This window comes from Eretmochelys imbricata, chromosome 24, assembly GCF_965152235.1.
Source record: "Eretmochelys imbricata isolate rEreImb1 chromosome 24, rEreImb1.hap1, whole genome shotgun sequence".
In the NCBI taxonomy this organism is placed as follows: Eukaryota; Metazoa; Chordata; order Testudines; family Cheloniidae; genus Eretmochelys; species Eretmochelys imbricata.
This window is the reverse complement of record NC_135595.1, coordinates 19,678,548-19,697,036: the sequence shown is the minus strand read 5'-3', so window position 1 is coordinate 19,697,036 and position 18,489 is coordinate 19,678,548. Positions and strand designations below refer to the sequence as shown.

General features: G+C 56.7%; 1 protein-coding gene across 1 annotated transcript; it reads right to left on the bottom strand.

The window, feature by feature from the left end:
* Positions 1 to 11,422: 11,422 nt before the first annotated feature.
* LOC144279616 (phospholipase A2 inhibitor and Ly6/PLAUR domain-containing protein-like) lies at positions 11,423 to 16,399 on the bottom strand. Its single transcript, XM_077841193.1, has 5 exons — positions 16,306 to 16,399; positions 14,624 to 14,740; positions 14,111 to 14,263; positions 13,702 to 13,845; positions 11,423 to 11,583 (listed from the first exon to the last, which is right to left on the bottom strand). The coding sequence occupies exons 1-5, from the start codon at positions 16,397 to 16,399 to the stop codon at positions 11,423 to 11,425; spliced, it is 669 nt and encodes a 222-aa protein (XP_077697319.1).
* Positions 16,400 to 18,489: the final 2,090 nt, after the last annotated feature.

Genomic DNA, 18,489 nt, shown 5'->3' with positions numbered 1-18,489 from the left:
ATAGTGTACTTAGATTTTCAGAAAGCGTGCCTCACCAAAGGCTCTTAAACAAAGTGAGCTGTCATGCGATAAAATCCTCTCATGGCTCAGTAACTGGTTAAAAGATAGGGAAAAAAGGGTAGGAAGAAATGGTCAGTTTTCAGAAGGGAGAGACGTAAATAGTGGGAGTCCCCCAGGGATCTGCACTGGGCCCAGTCCTATTCACCATATTCCAAAATGTTCTGGAAAAAGGGGTAAATCGTGAGGTGGGAAAATTTGCAGAAGATACAAACCTACTCAAGATAGTGAAGTCCAAAGCAGACTGCAAGGAGGTACTAAAGGGTCTCTCAGAACTGGGTGACTGGGCAACAAAACGGGAGAGGAAATTCAATGTTGATAAATGGAAAGTAATGCACATGGGCAAACGTTATCCCAACTAGACATACACAATGATGGGTCAAATTTACCACTCAAGAAAGATCTGTGATTCACTGTGGAGAGTTCTCTGAAATCATCCACTCCATGTGCTGCGGCCGTAAAAAAGCAAACAGAATGCTGGGAATCATTCATAAAGGGACAGAGAATAGGACAGAAAAGATCGTGTTGCCTCAATATAAATCCATGGGACGCCCACATCTTGAACACTGTGCGCGGATGTGGTCGCCCTGTCTCAAAAAAGATCCATTGGAATTGGAAAATCTTCAGAAAAGCCCAACCAAAATGATGAGGGGGATGGAACGGCTGCCATATGAGGAGAGATTAATAAGTGTGGGACTTTTCATCCTGGACAAGAGATGGCTAAGAGGGGATATGATTGAGGTCTAGAGAGGGTTGAAGGGTGTGGAGGAAGGAAATAAGGAAGTGTTATTTACTCCTCTTAAAATAAGAACGAGGGGTCACCACAGGCAGCAGGTTTAAAACAAACCAAACGTAGTACTGCTTCACACAATGCACAGTCAACCTGTGGAACTCCTTGCCAGAGGATGTTTTGAAGGCCAAGACTATAACAGGGTTCAAACAGGAACGAGAGAAGTTCCTGGAGGACAGGTCCATCTGTGGCTATTAGCCAGGGTGGGCAGTGATGGTGGCCCCAGCCTCTCTTTGCCAGGAGCTGGGAATGGGCGACAGGGGATGGATCACTGGATGATTCCCTGTTCTGTTCATTCCCTCTGGGGCACCTGGCATTGGCCAGAGGATACTGGGCTAGATGGACCTTTGGTGTGGCCCAGGGGGGCCGTTCCTCAGTTATGTTCTCACGTAGTTCCAGCCCCCTGCTCTGAGCATGAGACCCCACTCTGCCTGCAGAGCCGGGTGCAGTCCTGCTGGGAGGGGAGTGTGTGAGAAACCACATGGGGGTCAGGGGAGGGGATGTGGGAGCCCCCGATCACGTCTCTCTCCCCCGTCCAGGTGGCATCACCCTGACGAAGATTGCGGCTGGATGTGCCTCCCCTGGCGCCTGCGTGAAGAGAGTGGGGGAGAAGAAATACGCCCAGGGCGTGGTGAAGATGCCGATCCGGGCCAAGGGCTACCCAGGTCCCAGGGCCGGCGGGGGCATCGGGGAGCCCTGAGTCCCGGACTAGCGTCCTGCCCTTGTGCTGCGCACTGGGCTGCAGTGAACCTCCCTTCAGCAGCCTCCGGCTGGTGGTTCTCTTTGGGGGGGATTGCGGGTCCCTTTTGTGCATTGGCTGAATAAAGCGAGTTGTGGGGAAAGCACCCCCCTTGCTCCTTGTCCCCTGACCGCCCCCTACCGGGCCTCCCCCGCCCCTATCTGTGCACGAGTGATGCTGGCAGGAAGAGAACCCGAGAGTCCTGACTCCCAGTACCCCACCCTGTAACCCAACAGGGCCCACTCCCTTCTGAAAGCCAGGGATAGAGCCCAGGAGTCCTGGCTCCCAAGCCCCCTGCTTTAGCCACTGGACCCCTCTCCCCTTGCAGGGCCAGGGAATGGAACCCAGGAGTCCTGCCTGGACCCCCTCCCGGAAGGCAAGGCCCGTGGCCGGGGGAAAGGCATTGGCTGGCTGAGCTCCCCTGGGGAAGGAGGGCTGTGGGAAGGAGAGGCCGTGGCTCACCCAGCTGTCCAGGCGGGCGGGAACGCCCTGGAGGGGAGCAATGTCCTTCTAGGTTGATTTTGCAGGGCTCAGTTCGTCCCGCTCTCTGGGGCGGCTCCACTGGGAGTGCCGGGCTCAGGGAAGGTGTCAGGAAACAGGGCAGATCCCCCCAGCCGGTGGTGCTCTGTGAGCAGATTTCACCCAGCGTGAACTCCTGGATCGCTGCCCCCGTCGGACCCCGGAGTCACAGCCAGTCCCCTCAGATACTCTCAGACAAGCCGGACTTTGGGAGGAAACCTCACGTACACCCCAAACCAGCCCACCCAGGTTGTCCCCTGCCCCAGGAGACTGGTCACTTACCCCAGAGCCACGGGACCCCAGATCCTACACCAAAGGCAACGCTGGCAGCCAGGTCTGTAGGAAACTCGCTAAAGGTTCGTGAGCTAAGGAAAGGGAATGAGGGTCACGAGGGGTTAAAGCCGGTAAAATTCATACCCAGGTGAGTCGCAGTCTGTAATTCCAAACGGTGGCGGTGATGGAAGAAACTGCCATTTTCCCAAGTCTTTTCAGGTGCCCCCAGACAGTCTCCAGGGATCCCCGCTTTGCATCCGGTTCCGGTCCCTGTAAGAGTCCAGCCGGCCCAGTGAGGCAGGATCCTTCCCTGAATCCATCCTTACAGCTTCTTCTCCCAGAGAACAAGCTGGCAGGGCCCCCACCCACGTGGGCTTTGCCTTCGATGCGGGGAGGGAGGAACGCGGCGGTCAGCACACACGATGGCCCCTGCCTTTGGGGTCAGCACTTTTCTGGTGCTAAATTTCCTCATTAGCGTCCCTCCGGCGTCTCTGCTGGGTCAGTGAGTCCCAGGGCTGTGCTCAGGCTGAATGGTTGTTACTCCGTTAAAAGAGCAGACAGGGAAGGGAAAACCATACCACGGCCCATTGGTTTTCATGAAATCGAAACTCCAAACACACTCTTCTACATTCGCCATGCCTTTGATCTAGGCCAGCGGCTCTCGACCTTTCCAGACAGCTGTACCCCTTGCGGTAGTCTGATGTGTCTTGGGTACCCCAAGTTTCCCCTCACTGAAAAACGACTTGCTCACAAAACCAGCCATAAAAATGCACAATGTCACGGCCATGCTGCTGCTGACAAGCTGCTTCCTTTCTCATTTCCGCCATTATAAAATAACTGGGCGGGAACGCAGGACAAATCCTGCACTGGCATTTCAGTGTAGAGTACATAGAGCAATGTGAACAAGGGGTCGACAGTTTAGCTCTTACTGACTTCACTCGTGCCTTAATGTGGCCGGTTGTAAAACGAGGCAAATATCCAGATGAGCTGATGTACCCGCGGAAGACCTGTTCGTACCCCTGGGGTACATGGACCCCTGGCTGAGAACCACTGATCTGCACTAATGCACAAGGGAATTGGCCTCAGTACACATTGGCATCCCCTGATCAGCCAGTGTCCCATGCAGGGCTGTGAAATCTCCCATCTCTGGGCCCACCGGGATGTTTTGGGGCAGCCCCAGCCGATCCCCCAGGGAGCAGGTATTTGCCAACCTGCCTGACATAATCACAGCCAGATGCTTCCTCGCTGTTCTGCTCACTGCAGCAAACTCCCGGCACCATGTGGGTGGCTCTGCCCCTCTGCCTGCTGGCCGCTCTCCTAGCCACAGGTGAGTCCCGTCCGTCCCCAGGCATAGGGAGCCGGAATTCACCTGGGGAACGTGCCGCTGTGGATGGCGGATTCTGGGGTCAGGATGGAATTTGTGGGTAAAACCAGCGAGAGGAAAACCCGGAGTCACGTCCCCCGGCTGACTCGGGGAGAGCAGGGATTGGAGCCTGGGACTCCCACAGCCTACGCTAGGGGCTCGTCTGTCCTTCCTTCTTCTCGTTCTTCCTCCAGCTCTCGCCCGGGCTTGGGGTCATCCCGATGAGGACCACCACTGCCGTCCACATGTAATCCTGCTTGGAAATGTTCCCCTGCCCATCAGCGCTGAGATTCCTGCCAGGACTCCTGGGTTCATTCCCCGGGCTTGAAAGGGGAATGGGGGTGCAACAGGTGGGAGCTGGGAGCCAGGAAACCTTTGCTTTGAACTGACTTAGCCTGTGAAGGGAGGCATCGCTTGCCTTTGACCTTTGATTTCTTTGTACCTGTCTTGGGGCGTACGCACCCCATGGTGTTCCAGAGACTGAAGGTTTAATGCGTGCCCTGCTAACCACAGCTGGGAGGAATAAAGGGGCTGGAAAGCCGTGGGGCAGAGCAGCTGCCAGAGAGGAGGGAGCGGCTGGCTGCAAGCCCCCAAAGGTGCAGGGACGCAGAGCCCCGGGGGGAGGTAGGGAGGTGCTCCGGGCTCTGGCAGGGTGGGAGCTCCTCTGAGCCCGTTTATTTCGTTGGAGGGCCCTGAGCCGGCAGTCAGAGGATTGGGCAGGCCTGGGATCCCCCCTGCCCCGGTTGGGCTACGTGAACCTTGGGGCTGTGCCACATTTGGCCAGAGGGAGGCGCCATCACACCCCTCACACAGACCGTTTCTGCCTTTTCTGGCTTGTAATCACTTAGCTCCTGCCCTTCCCTGGTTCTCAGTGTTCGATCTAAAGCAGGGTGTGTCTGGGACCTTCCCTTGGGCCGACAGGATCGGGGCGTCTCCTTTCAAGGAATCAGCAGTGGACTTTCTAGGAGCTTGTGTTGGCCCGGAGGGTGCTGGGAGTTCTGGGCAGGGGGGTTTGCTGGGCTGGGGGGTTTGCTGGGGTCGCTCTGCAGTGTTATTCTCGGGGGGTGGGGGAGGGGTCTGGCTGCAATATAACGGGGAGCGATTTGCAGGCTGGAGCACGGGTGGGCAAACTTTTTGGCCCGAGGGCCACAATTGGGTATGGAAATTGTATGGCCGGCAATGACTGCTCAGGAAATTGGGGGTGAGGGGCTGAGGGCTCTGGCTAGGGATGCGGGGTTGGGGGTGCAGGAGGGTGCTCCGGGCTGGGACCCAGGGGTTCAGATGGAGGGAGGGGGATCAGGGCTGGGGCAGGGGGCTGGGGTGCAGGAGGGGTTCAGGGGTGCAGGCTCCGGGCGGCGCTTACCTCAAGCAGCTCCCCGAAGCAGCGGCATGTCCCCGCTCTGGCTCCTACGCCGAGGCTCTGGGCGCCACGTCGTCCGCAGGCGCCGTCCCTGCAGCTCTCATGGGCCACAGTTCCCAGCCAGTGGGCGCTGCGGGGGTCCCCACGCATAGGAGCCGGAGGGGGGACCTGCTGCTGCTTCTGGGAGCCGTGTAGAGCGGGACAAGCCCCCCACCCCACTCCTTGGCTGGAGCACCAGAGCGGGCTAAGCCCCGGACCCCACTCCTCGGTGGGAGCTCGAGGGCCGGATTAAACCATCTGGAGGGCCGGATCCGGCCCCCGGGTCATAGTTTGCCCACCCCTGGGATGGAGAACTGAGGGGCCCTGGCAGGTCATGGGTCCAGGCTGTAGGCTGGGGAATGTCCCAGGGACGCCCTTTGCACAGGAGGATCAAAAGGAGAAAGAACAAAGGAGACCCCTTCCCCCTCCCCGCCTCTTTGGTCTCTGGGAGCTGAGGCTGGGATATTGGATTCAGCTCCAGCCAAGCTTAATCCAATGTCCCAGCTCCCGGAGACCGAGACCGGGGGGGGTGTGTGCCCGGACACCTGGGTTCAGTGCAGATGCGGGCAGTGGTGTGGCAACTTGTCCAAACACACACACGAGCTCTGGGGAATTTCAGTTTAGGACCCAGCTTTATTCAGTGCCTTTACTTCTGGAAATAGATAGCGTTAAATCAGGGAGTGCTGGGTGTCAGGGCTCCTGGGTTCTATCCCTGGCTCTCCGAAGGGAGTGGTGTGTCGTGGTTAGAGCGGGGTGGCTGGGAGCCAGGACTCCTGGGTTCTATCCCAGCTCTGGGAGTGGAGTGGGGGCTGATGGGGTAGAGCAGTGGGGGCTGGGAGCCCAGGCTCCTGGGTTCTGTCCCCACGCTGGACTTTCAGGGGCTGCTGTGGAATACAATATGGCCCAGCGCTGTTCCACAGGACGTCACAGTCTGTCCAGAGACACACGTGCCCCCTCCTCCCACTCTGGCTGTAATGGGCTTTGCCTGGTGTGACGATGTGACTCAGCAGGGAGGGGGGAGTGTTGACCTGGGAATGTGCCCTGGGGAGGGGAGACCTGAGAGCCTGTCACCTGAGCCAGGAGGGGGAGGGGGGAGGGGGAGGTAACACCTCTGCCCAGGAATGTGGACGGAGACTGCAGGAAGGAGCCTGCTGGGGGGGTTTAGTTTCAGTTTGGGGCTGGGTGGAGGAACACAGGGAACCCCAGGGCTGGGGTCTAAGCTCCCTGCTCCCCCAGAAGGACGTGATTGAGGCGTCCTGGGTGTACCCACAAGCTCTGTTGTGGACTGTGTTCCTGTTGTCCAATAAACCTTCTGTTTTACTGTCTCAGTGGATCCCAGGAAGAGGGGTGCAGGGCCTGGACTCCCCCACACTCCGTGACACACGCCCAGCAGTGCTCAGCGGATGCTGGGCCCCGTCGCCCTGGGCAGCATCTTGCCCAGTCTGGCTGGGCTCCTGGCAGTGAAATTCCTCTCCTAACGCCCCCTCTGTGTTGCCCCCCCTCCGCCAGGGGGAGCCACCCCACAGCTGAATGATGCCCTCATAGTCCGTGGGTCTCTCTCCTCTCCCCACGCCCACCCATGCCTCAGTTTCCCCATCTGAGCCCAAAGGATAATGAAGCTGAACTGCTTTTGCAAAGATCCAGGGAGTCAGGGCCCCAGGCAAAGCCCATTACAGCCAGAGTGGGAGGAGGGGGCGCGTGTGTTTCTGGACAGACTGTGACGTCCTGTGGAACAGCGCTGAGTCTTATTGTATTCCACAGCAGCCCCTGAAAGTCCAGCGTGGGGACAGAACTGGGGACAGCGTGGGGACAGCCTGGCCTCCCAGCCCCCACTGCTCTACCCCATCAGCCCCAACTCCTCTTCCATAGCTGGAATAGAACCCAGGAGTCCTGGCTCCCAGCCACCCCGCTCTAACCACAACACACCACTCCCTTCGGAGAGCCAGGGATAGAACCCAGGAGCCCTGACACCCAGCACTCCCTGATTTAACGCTATCTATTTCCAGAAGTAAAGGCACTGAATAAAGCTGGGTCCTAAACTGAAATTCCCCAGAGCTTGTGTGTGTGTTTGGACAAGTTGCCACACCACTGCCCGCATCTGCACTGAACCCAGGTGTCCGGGCACACACCCCCCCGGTCTCGGTCTCCGGGAGCTGGGACATTGGATTAAGCTTGGCTGGAGCTGAATCCAATATCCCAGCCTCAGCTCCCAGAGACCAAAGAGGCGGGGAGGGGGAAGGGGTCTCCTTTGTTCTTTCTCCTTTTGATCCTCCTGTGCAAAGGGCGTCCCTGGGACATTCCCCAGCCTACAGCCTGGACCCATGACCTGCCAGGGCCCCTCAGTTCTCCATCCCAGGGGTGGGCAAACTATGACCGGGGGCCGGATCCGGCCCTCCAGATGGTTTAATCCGGCCCTCGAGCTCCCACTGAGGAGTGGGGTCCGGGGCTTAGCCCGCTCTGGTGCTCCAGCCAAGGAGTGGGGTGGGGGGCTTGTCCCGCTCTACACGGCTCCCAGAAGCAGCAGCAGGTCCCCCCTCCGGCTCCTATGCGTGGGGACCCCCGCAGCGCCCACTGGCTGGGAACTGTGGCCCATGAGAGCTGCAGGGACGGCGCCTGCGGACGACGTGGCGCCCAGAGCCTCGGCGTAGGAGCCAGAGCGGGGACATGCCGCTGCTTCGGGGAGCTGCTTGAGGTAAGCGCCGCCCGGAGCCTGCACCCCTGAACCCCTCCTGCACCCCAGCCCCCTGCCCCAGCCCTGATCCCCCTCCCTCCATCTGAACCTCTGGGTCCCAGCCCGGAGCACCCTCCTGCACCCCCAACCCCTCATCCCTAGCCAGAGCCCTCAGCCCCTCACCCCCAATTTCCTGAGCAGTCATTGCCGGCCATACAATTTCCATACCCAGTTGTGGCCCTCGGGCCAAAAAGTTTGCCCACCCCTGCTCCAGCCTGCAAATCGCTCCCCGTTATATTGCAGCCAGACCCCTCCCCCACCCCCCGAGAATAACACTGCAGAGCGACCCCAGCAAACCCCCCAGCCCAGCAAACCCCCCTGCCCAGAACTCCCAGCGCCCTCCGGGCCAACACAAGCTCCTAGAAAGTCCACTGCTGATTCCTTGAAAGGAGACGCCCCGATCCTGTTGGCCCAAGGGAAGGTCCCAGACACACCCTGCTTTAGATCGAACACTGAGAACCAGGGAAGGGCAGGAGCTAAGTCATTACAAGCCAGAAAAGGCAGAAACGGTCTGTGTGAGGGGTGTGATGGCGCCTCCCTCTGGCCAAATGTGGCACAGCCCCAAGGTTCACGTAGCCCAACCGGGGCAGGGGGGATCCCAGGCCTGCCCAATCCTCTGACTGCCGGCTCAGGGCCCTCCAACGAAATAAACGGGCTCAGAGGAGCTCCCACCCTGCCAGAGCCCGGAGCACCTCCCTACCTCCCCCCGGGGCTCTGCGTCCCTGCACCTTTGGGGGCTTGCAGCCAGCCGCTCCCTCCTCTCTGGCAGCTGCTCTGCCCCACGGCTTTCCAGCCCCTTTATTCCTCCCAGCTGTGGTTAGCAGGGCACGCATTAAACCTTCAGTCTCTGGAACACCATGGGGTGCGTACGCCCCAAGACAGGTACAAAGAAATCAAAGGTCAAAGGCAAGCGATGCCTCCCTTCACAGGCTAAGTCAGTTCAAAGCAAAGGTTTCCTGGCTCCCAGCTCCCACCTGTTGCACCCCCATTCCCCTTTCAAGCCCGGGGAATGAACCCAGGAGTCCTGGCAGGAATCTCAGCACTGACGGGCAGGGGAACATTTCCAAGCAGGATTACATGTGGATGGGGGTGGTGCTCCTCATCGGGATGACCCCAAGCTCGGGCGAGAGCTGGAGGAGGAACGAGAAGAAGGAAGGACAGACGGACTCAGACCCACTGGCCAGGCCCCTAGCGTGGGCTGTGGGAGTCCCAAGCTCCAATCCCTGCTCTCCCCAATTCAGTCGGGGGACGTGGCCCCGGGTTTTCCTCTTGCTGGTTTTACCCACAAATTCCATCCTGACCCCAGAATCCGCCATCCACAGCGGCACGTTCCCCAGGTGAAATCCCGCCCCCACCACCCGGCTCCCTGTGCCTGGGGACGGACGGGACTCACCTGTGGCCAGGAGAGCGGACAGCAGGCAGAGGGGCAGAGCCACCCACATGGTGCCCAGGTGTTTGCTGCAGTGAGCAGGACAGCGAGGAAGCATCTGGCTGTGGTTTTCTCAGGCAGGTTGGCAAATACCTGCCCCCTGGGGCATCGGTTGGGGCTGCCCCATGACATCCTGGTGCGCCCGGAGATGGGAGATTTCACAGCCCTGCATGTGACACTGGCTGATCAGGTGATGCCAATGTGTACTGAGGCCAATTCCCTTGTGCATTAGTGGAGATCAGCGGTTCTCAGCCAGGGGTCCGTGTACCCCAGGGGTACGCACAGGTCTTTCGGGGGCACATCAGCTCATCTAGATATTTGCCTCGTTTTACAATCAGCCACTTTAAGGCACGAGTGAAGTCAGTAAGAGCTAAACTGTCGACCCCTTGTTCATATTGCTCTATATACTCTACACTGAAATGCCAGTGCAGGATTTGTCCTGCGTTCCCGCCCAGTTATTTTATAATGGCGGAAATGAGAAAGGAAGCAGCTTGTCAGCAGCAGCATGGCCGTGACCTTGTGCATTTTTATGGCTGGTTTTGTGAGCAAGTCGTTTTTAAGTGACGGGAAACTGGGGGTACCCAAGACACATCAGACTCCCGCAAGGGGTACAGCTGTCTGGAAAGGTCGAGAGCTCCTGGCCTAGATCAAAGGGATGGCGAAGGTAGAAGAGTGTGTTTGGAGTTTCGATTTAATGAAAACCAATGGGCCGTGGTATGGTTTTCCCTTCCCCGTCTGCTCTTTTAACGGAGTAACAACCATTCACCCTGAGCACAGCCCTGGGACTCACTGACCCAGCAGAGATGCCGGAGGGATGCTAAGGAGGAACTTTAGCACCAGAAAAGTGCTGACCCCAAAGGCAGGGGCCATCGTGTGTGCAGACCGCCGCGTTCCTCCCTCCCCGCATCGAAGGCAAAGCCCACGTGGGTGGGGGCCCTGCCAGCTTGTTCTCTGGGAGAAGAAGCTGTAAGGATGGATTCAGGGAAGGATCCTGCCTCACTGGGCCGGCTGGACTCTTACAGGGACCGGAACCGGATGCAAAGCGGGGAGCCCTGGAGACCGTCTGGGGGCACCTGAAAAGACTTGGGAAAATGGCAGTTTCTTCCATCACCGCCACCGTTTGGAATTACAGACTGCGACTCACCTGGGCATGAATTTTACCTGCTTTAACCCCTCGTGACCCTCATTCCCTTTCCTTAGCTCATGAACCTTTAGCGAGTTTCCTACAGACCTGGCTGCCAGCGTTGCCTTTGGTGTAGGATCTGGGGTCCCGTGGCTCTGGGGTAAGTGACCAGTCTCCTGGGGCAGGGGACAACCTGGGTGGGCTGGTTTGGGGTGTACGTGAGGTTTCCTCCCAAAGTCCGGCTTGTCTGAGAGTATCTGAGGGGACTGGCTGTGACTCCGGGGTCAGACGGGGGCAGCGATCCAGGAGTTCACACTGGGTGAAATCTGCTCACAGAGCACCACCGGCTGGGGGGATCTGCCCTGTTTCCTGACACCCTCCCTGAGCCCGTCACTCCCAGTGGAGCCGCCCCAGAGAGCGGGACGAACTGAGCCCTGCAAAATCAACCTAGAAGGACATTGCTCCCCTCCAGGGCGTTCCCGCCCGCCTGGACAGCTGGGTGAGCCACGGCCTCTCCTTCCCACAGCCCTCCTTCCCCAGGGGAGCTTAGCCCGCTGGTGCCTTTCCCCCAGCCATGGGCCTTGCCTTCCGGGAGGGGGTCCAGGCAGGACTCCTGGGTTCCATTCCCTGGCCCTGCAAGGGGAGAGGGGTCCAGTGGTTAGAGCAGGGGACTTGGGAGCCAGGACTCCTGGGCTCTATCCCTGGCTTTCAGAAGGGAGTGGGCTCTGGTGGGTTACTGGGGGGATTACTGGGAGTCAGGACTCCCGGGTTCTCTTCCTGCCAGCATCACTTGTGCACAGATAGGGGCGGGGGGGGCCCGGTACGGGGCGGTCAGGGGACAAGGAGCTAGGGGGGTGCTTTCCCCACAACTCGCTTGATTCAGCCAATGCACAAAAGAAACCCGCAATCCCCCCAAAGAGAAGCAGCAGCCGGTGGCTGCTGAAGGGAGGTGCACTGCAGCCTGGCACACAGCAGAAGGGCAGGACTCCAGACTGGGGCTCAGGGCTGCCCGATGCCTCCACCGGCCCTGGGAGCTGGGTAGCACTCGGCCCGGCTCAGCATCTCCACCACGCCCTGGGCGTATTTCCTCTCCCCCTCTCTCTTCATGCAAGCGCCAGGGGAGGCACATCCAGCCACAGCCTTCTTCACGGTGATGTTACCTGGACGGGGGGAGAGAGACGTCATCAGGGGCTCCCACATCCCCTCCCCTGACCCCCATGTGGTTTCTCACACACTCCCCTCCCACCAGGACTGCACCCGGCTCTGCAGGCAGAGTGGGGTCTCGTGCGCAGAGCAGGGGGCTGGAACAAAGTGAGAACATAACAGAGGAACGGTCCTCCTGGGCTACACCAAAGGTCCATCTAGCCCAGTATCCTCTGGCCAATGCCAGGTGCCCCAGAGGGAATGAACAGAACAGGGAACCTTCCGGTGATCCATCCCCTGTCGCCCATTCCCAGCTCCTGGCAAACAGAGGCTAGGGCCACCATCCCTGCCCACCCTGGCTAATAGCCACAGATGGACCTGTCCTCCAGGAACTTCTCTAGTTCCTGTTTGAACCCTGTTATAGTCTTGGCCTTCAAAACATCCTCTGGCAAGGAGTTCCACAGGTTGACTGTGCATTGTGTGAAGCAGTACTGCCTTTTGTTTGTTTTAATCCTGCTGCCTGTGGTGACCCCCCGTTCTTATGTTAGGAGGAGTAAATAACTCTTCCTTATTTCCTTCCTCCACACCCTTCAATCTTCTCAAGACCTCGATCATATGCCCCCTTAGCCGTCTCTTTTCCAAGGTGAAAAGTCCCACTCTTATTAATCTCTCCTCATATGGCAGCACTTCCATCCCCCTCATCATTTTGGTTGGGCTTTTCTGAAGCTTTTCCAATTCCAATATCTCTTTTTTGAGAAGGGGCGACCACATCCGTACGCAGTGTTCAAGCTGTGGGCGTCCCATGGATTTATATAGAGGCAACATGCTATTGTCTGTCTTATTCTCTGTCCCTTTCTTAATGATTCCCAGCATTCTGTTCGCTTTCTTCACGGCCGCTGCACATGGAGTGGATGATTTCAGAGAACTCTCCACTATGACTCCAAGATCTTTCTTGAGTGGTAAATTCGACCCATCATTGTGTATGTCTAGTTGGGATTACGTTTGCCCATGTGCATTACTTTGCATTTATCAACATTGAATTTCATCTGCCGTTTTGTTGCCCAGTCACCCAGTTCTGAGAGATCCTTTAGTACCTCTTCGCAGTCTCCTTTGGACTTAACTATCTTGAGTAGGTTTGTATCTTCTGCAAATTTTGCCACCTCACTATTTACCCCTTTTTCCAGAACATTTCGGAATATGGTGAATAGGACTGGGCCCAGTGCAGATCCCTGGGGGACTCCCACTATTTACCTCTCTCCGTTCTGAACACTGACCATTTTTCCTACCCTTTTTTCCCTATCTTTTAACCAGTTACTGAGCCATAAGAGGATTTTATCCCATGACAGTTCACTTTGCTTAAGAGCCTTTGGTGAGGGACGCTTTCTAAATCTAAGTACATTATATTCATGGGATCCCCCTTGTCCACACGCTTGTTGACCCCCTCAGAGAATTCTAGTAGATTGGTGAGGCGTGATTTTCCTTTACCGAAACCATGTTGACCCTTCCCCAACAAATTATGTTCATCTATGTGACTGATAGTTCTCTTCTTTCCTATAGTTTCAATGAGTTTGCCCAATACTGAAGTCAGACTTATTGGCCTGTTGTTCATGGGATCACCTCTGGAGCCCTTTTTAGAAATTGGCATGTCATTAGCCATCCTCCAGCCATTTGGGACAGAAGCTGATTTAAATGGTAGGTTACAAACCACAGTTAGTAGTTCTGTAATTTGACATTTGAGTTCCTTCCGAACTCTTGGGCGAATCCCATCTGGTCCTGGTGACTTATTACTGTTTAATTTATCAATTTCTTGCAAAGACTCCTGTAATGACTCCTCAATCTGGGACAGTTCCTCAGATTTGTTATGAAAACAGAATGGCTCAGGTTTGGGAATCTCCCTCCCAGCCTCAGCCGTGAAGACCGATGCACAGAATTCATTTAGTTTCTCCGCAGTGGCCTTATCCTCCTTGGGTGCTCCTTTGGCATCTCGGCAAGTAGGACTCCAGGGTTCTCTCTGCAACTCTGCCAGGGGAGTGGAGTCTAGTGGGTCAGAGCCAGGGGGGCTGGGACTGAGCCAGGACACCTGGGCTCCACCTCGTACTCTGTGTTCAGACCCCGCCCCCATCTGGAGGACTTACCCAGTGTTAATATCCCAGATTCCTCAACACAATGGTCCTCGGCGCCGGTGCAGGCCAACATCCCCACCGGCTGCTTGTCAAAACGATCCACTATGAAAACCATCTGGCACTGCCGGCCATTGGGGACGGAGCTCACAGTTGGCACTGAGAACAGTCAGACACACACAGTCAGCCAGGGGTGGGGAGTCACCACACGCTGGGCTCGATCCCAGCTCGGGGAAGGGAGTGGGGTCTAGTGATTAGAGCAGGGGAGCTGGGAGCCAGGACTCCTGGGTTCTGTCACCAGCTGTGGGAGGGAAGTGGGGTCTAGGGGTTAGAGGTGGGGGGTGAGGCTGGGAGCCAGGACTCCTGGGTTCTCTCCAGGCAGGTGTGGCCGGAGCAGAGCTCTAGGTTTGCAGCAGACACACACCTGGGATGGCCCCGGCGTTGCAGCCGTCGGTGTTACAGCAGGCGATGTTCGCCCGCATGGTGACATTCTGCGCGTAGGTCAGCGAGAAGGGACCGGACTCACAGTTCTTGGGCTCCAGGCACGATTTAGCCGTGTAGGAGAAGTAGTATCCCTCTGTGGAAGAGAAACAGAGAATCACCTCTGAGCTCCCCAATGGATCCCCAGCTGCTCCATCCTCCCCTTTTGTTCCATCCACCCCACCCCCAACTAATCTCATCTTTCCCCCGACCCCCAATAAAATCCTCTCTTCTAGTCTGATCCAGGCCCCACAGTCACCCACTGCAATTCCCCATCTCATCCCATCCCCTGTCTATGACATTATCTTTCCAGACTGAGCAGTCCCTGCTCCTGGAGAGGAGCGGAGGCTATTGGTTAGAGTAGGAGGAGGGGGTGGGAGCCAGGACTCCTGGGTTCGACCCCTGGCTTCAGGAGGACAATGGTGTCTACACTTAGTAGGAATGTTCTTTCACTCACCCCGCCTGATCTCTGCCACGACGGTGACACAGGTCCCTTCCGAGGGGGCGCAGGGCTGCAGGGAGCCGGAGCATGATTGCTCTTTGGACGCACACACCTCGCATTGCAGAGCGCTCCCTGGAGGTTGGAAAAATCCCTTCTCGGTACAAACCCCTGCTCCCCACCCCTCCCCAGGCAGTGCCCGTGGGCGAAATACCACCAGGAACCAAGAGGTGGCGCTGTGGGAGTTGTTACCACCAATGCCTCCTCACTGAACGTGTGGGCAGGCAGATCTTGGAGAAATGCCACCTGCTTTTGCAGCAGTTCTGCCCAGTTCCATTTAACTCTCCGGATGGGGAAAGGCATCTTGCTAGCTGGTCATTTGTATCTGACTCAACACTGCAGACAAGTCTGTTTGCTGCCTGAGTGTCTGTGGCTAGAATACATTTTCAGCTGCTGACGTGGCTATCTGGGGTGCAGCTTGTGCCTGCGAACAAACCCCACTCGTCTGTGTAGACAGAAAAACAAGAATTCAGCTGCTCTGAGGAGGGGTTTCTGCCTGGCTTTGCGGTGAACCTTTCACACACACACACACACACACACACACACCCCGCCGTCACTCTCTGCTCCAGGCCTCTGCCTCTCAGAGTTACGTCAGCTCAGCCACACTCGACTTCAGCCCACTTTTCATCGCTGATCCTCCCAATTCTCTTCTTCAGAATACGATTGATGCTTGTTAAGCCTTTGGATAGATGGCTGTGCACCTCCAGCCAGCGATCCCAGGAGCATCAACTCTTTCCTCTCCATAGCGTGGGGGCCTTTAAATTCATGATGTGCGTGTAAGGTTTTTAAGAAAGAAAGAAAGAAAGAAAGAAAGAAAGAAAGAAAGAAAGAAAGAAAGAAAGAAATTTGCCCACTTTGGTTTTTTTAGAGCTTTCATGTGGAAACATCAATTAAACCTCAGAATGCCTTCCCCTGCCCCTTCTATGTCCCTAGAATGTAGCAAAGTTATATTATCATATTATATTATCACTATCAAAGAAATATGGAAACTGAGGTAGAAAAAAGATGTGTTCAATTCAGGGTTAGAACCAAGAAGACAGTCGAGAACTCCTCACTCCTGACTCCCAGCTCACTCTAACCCACGAGACCCCACTCCTCTTTCAGGCCACGGACAGAACCCGGAAGTCCTGATTTGCAGCCATCTCCGCTCAAACTCACTACACCCCAGCCCTCTTCTACAGCTGGGGAATGAGCCCAGAAGTCCTGGCTCCCAGCCCCCACCCGTTGCATCCCCATTCCCCTTTGAAACCCGGGGAATGAAGCCAGGAGTCCTGGCAGGAATCTCAGCGCTGATGGGCAGGGGTACATTTCCAAGCAGGATTACATGTGGATGGGGGTGGTGCTGCTCATCGGGATGACCCCAAGCCCGGGTGAGAGCTGGAGAAGGAACGAGAAGAAGGAAGGAGAGACGGACTCAGACCCACTGGCCAGGCACCTAGCATGGGCTGTGGGAGTCCCGGGCTCCACTCCCTGCTCTCCCCAATTCAGTCGGGGGACATGGCCCCGGGTTTTCCTCTCGCTGGTTTTACCCACAAATTCCATCCTGACCCCAGAATCCGCCATCCACAGCAGCACGTTCCCCAGGTGAAATCCCGCCCCCACCACCCGGCTCCCTGTGCCTGGGGACGGACGGGACTCACCTGTGGCCAGGAGAGCGGACAGCAGGCGGAGGGGCAGAGCCACCCACATGGTGCCCGGGTGCTTGCTGCAGTGAGCAGAACAGCGAGGAAGCATCTGGCTGTGGTTTTCTCAGGCAGGTTGGCAAATACCTGCCCCCTGGGGGATCGGCTGGGGCTGCCCCATGACATCTTGGTGGGCCCGGAGATGGGAGATTTCACAGCCCTGCATGTGACACTGGCTAATCAGGTGATGCCAATGTGTACTGAGGCCAATTCCCTTGTGCATTAGTGGAGATCAGCGGTTCTCAGCCAGGGGTCCGTGTACCCCAGGGGTACACACAGGTCTTCCGGGGGTACATCAGCTCATCTAGATATTTGCCTCATTTTACAACCGGCCACATTAAGGCACGAGTGAAGTCAGTACGAGCTAAACTGTCGGCCCCTTGTTCATATTGCTCTATATACTCTACACTGAAATGCAAGCACCAGAAAAGTGTCGACTCCAAAGCCGGGGACCATCCTGTCCTGTCAACTCTCTTCTTCCAAATTTGATTGGTGATCGTTCACCCTTGCCACTGATGGCTTCACACCTCCATCGTGCATGCAAAAACTCTGGGCTGGCTGAAGAGATCCCATGATCCTTAACTCTTTCCTGTCCAGAGCTTGGGAGAGTTTCAATTCAGTCAGTGAACATAAGTTTTTAATGGAAGGACGAAAGAAAGAAAACCAATTGGTCCACTTTGGTTTTTTTCAGAGCTTTCATCTGGAAACATCACTTCAACCTCCAAAAGCCTTCTCCCGCCTTTGCCAGGGTCCCAGGTGGGAGGAAGGGAACATTACCCCCATCTTATAATCAGGGAAACTGAGGCAGAAAGAGGCAGTGTCAGACTCGGAGCTACGAATACAGCTAAGGAATCAGATTTCAGAGTAGCAGCCGTGTTAGTCTGAATCCCCAAAAAGGACGGGAGTACTTGTGGCATCTTAGAGACTAACAAATTTTTATGAATTTGTTAGTCTCTAAGGTGCCACAAGTACTCCTGTTCTTTTAAGCAAGGAGTCCGAATTGCTGCTGGCTTCCAGCCTATTCTAGACCCACCCCGTCCCTGACCTGGGGATAGAACCCAGGAGTCCTGGCTCCCAGAAATGAGACCATGTGAGTCAGTGCGATGGTGCAACAGTGTTCCCTCCTGGCCAAGCACGGCTCGGTCCCGGCTCACGCAGCTCAGCGCGGCCCTCACGCTAGTCCCTGTGCCCAGGAATCTGCAAACCCCTCCCGCTGCTCGGCCCTTTTCTCCCTGCGCTCGCTGGGCCAGCGTGGGGCACATACACCTCAGAAGAGACACCCCACTCCCTCCCAGAGCCGGGGAATGAACCCAGGAGTCCTGGCAGGAATCTCAGTGCTGGGGGCAGGGGAACATTTCCAAGCAGGATGACAAGGGTGGGGGACGGTTTTCCTGGCTCCTGAGAATTTTCTGTTTTTTCCAAGCATTTCCTGCTCCTCATCGGTGCCCGGCTCCCTGTGCCTGGGGACGGAAGGGTCTCCCCTGTGACCAGGAGAGCAGACAGCAGGCAGAAGGGCTGGGGCACCCACATGGTGGCTGGGCATTTTCTGCAGTGACCAGAGCAGTGATGAAGCAGCTGGCTGTGGGTACGGCAGGCAGGTTCAGAGAATCAGAGAACCATAGAAGATCAGGGTTGGAAGAGAGCTCAGGAGGTCATCTAGTCCAACCCCTGCTCAAAGCAGGACCCACCCCAACTAATTCATCCCAGCCAGGGCTGTGTCAAGCTGGGCGTTAAACACGTCAAAGGGTGGAGATTCCACCCCCTCCCTAGGGAACCCAATGCAGCGCTTCACCACCCTCCTATTGAAATGGTGTTTCCTAATCTCCAGCCTAGACCGCCCCCACTGCAACTGGAGACCATTGCTCCTCGTTCTGTCATCTGCCACCACTGAGAACAGCTGAGCACCACCCTCTTTGGAGCCCCCCTCAGGTAGTTGAAGGCTGCTATCAAATTCCCCCTCACTCTTCTCTTCTGCAGACAAAAGAAGCCCAGTTCCCTCAGCCTCCCCTCCTAAGTCACGTGCCCCAGCCCCCTAATCATTTTCCTTGCCCTCCGCTGGACTCTCTCCAATTTTTCCACATCCCTTCTGTAGTGGGGGGCCCAAAACTGGACCCAGTACTCCAGATGTGGCCTCACCAGTGC

Bases quoted from the DNA above. Each gene is read 5' to 3' on its own strand.
- LOC144279616 (XM_077841193.1), bottom strand. From the start codon at position 16,399: ATGCTTCCTCGCTGTTCTGCTCACTGCAGCAAGCACCCGGGCACCATG. The intron at 14,264-14,623 runs GTGAGTGAAAGA...TCTCTTCCACAG, and splicing joins CGTGGCAGAGATCAGGCGGG to AGGGATACTACTTCTCCTAC. The intron at 11,584-13,701 runs GTAAGTCCTCCA...CCCCCCGTCCAG, and splicing joins ATCTGGGATATTAACACTGG to GTAACATCACCGTGAAGAAG.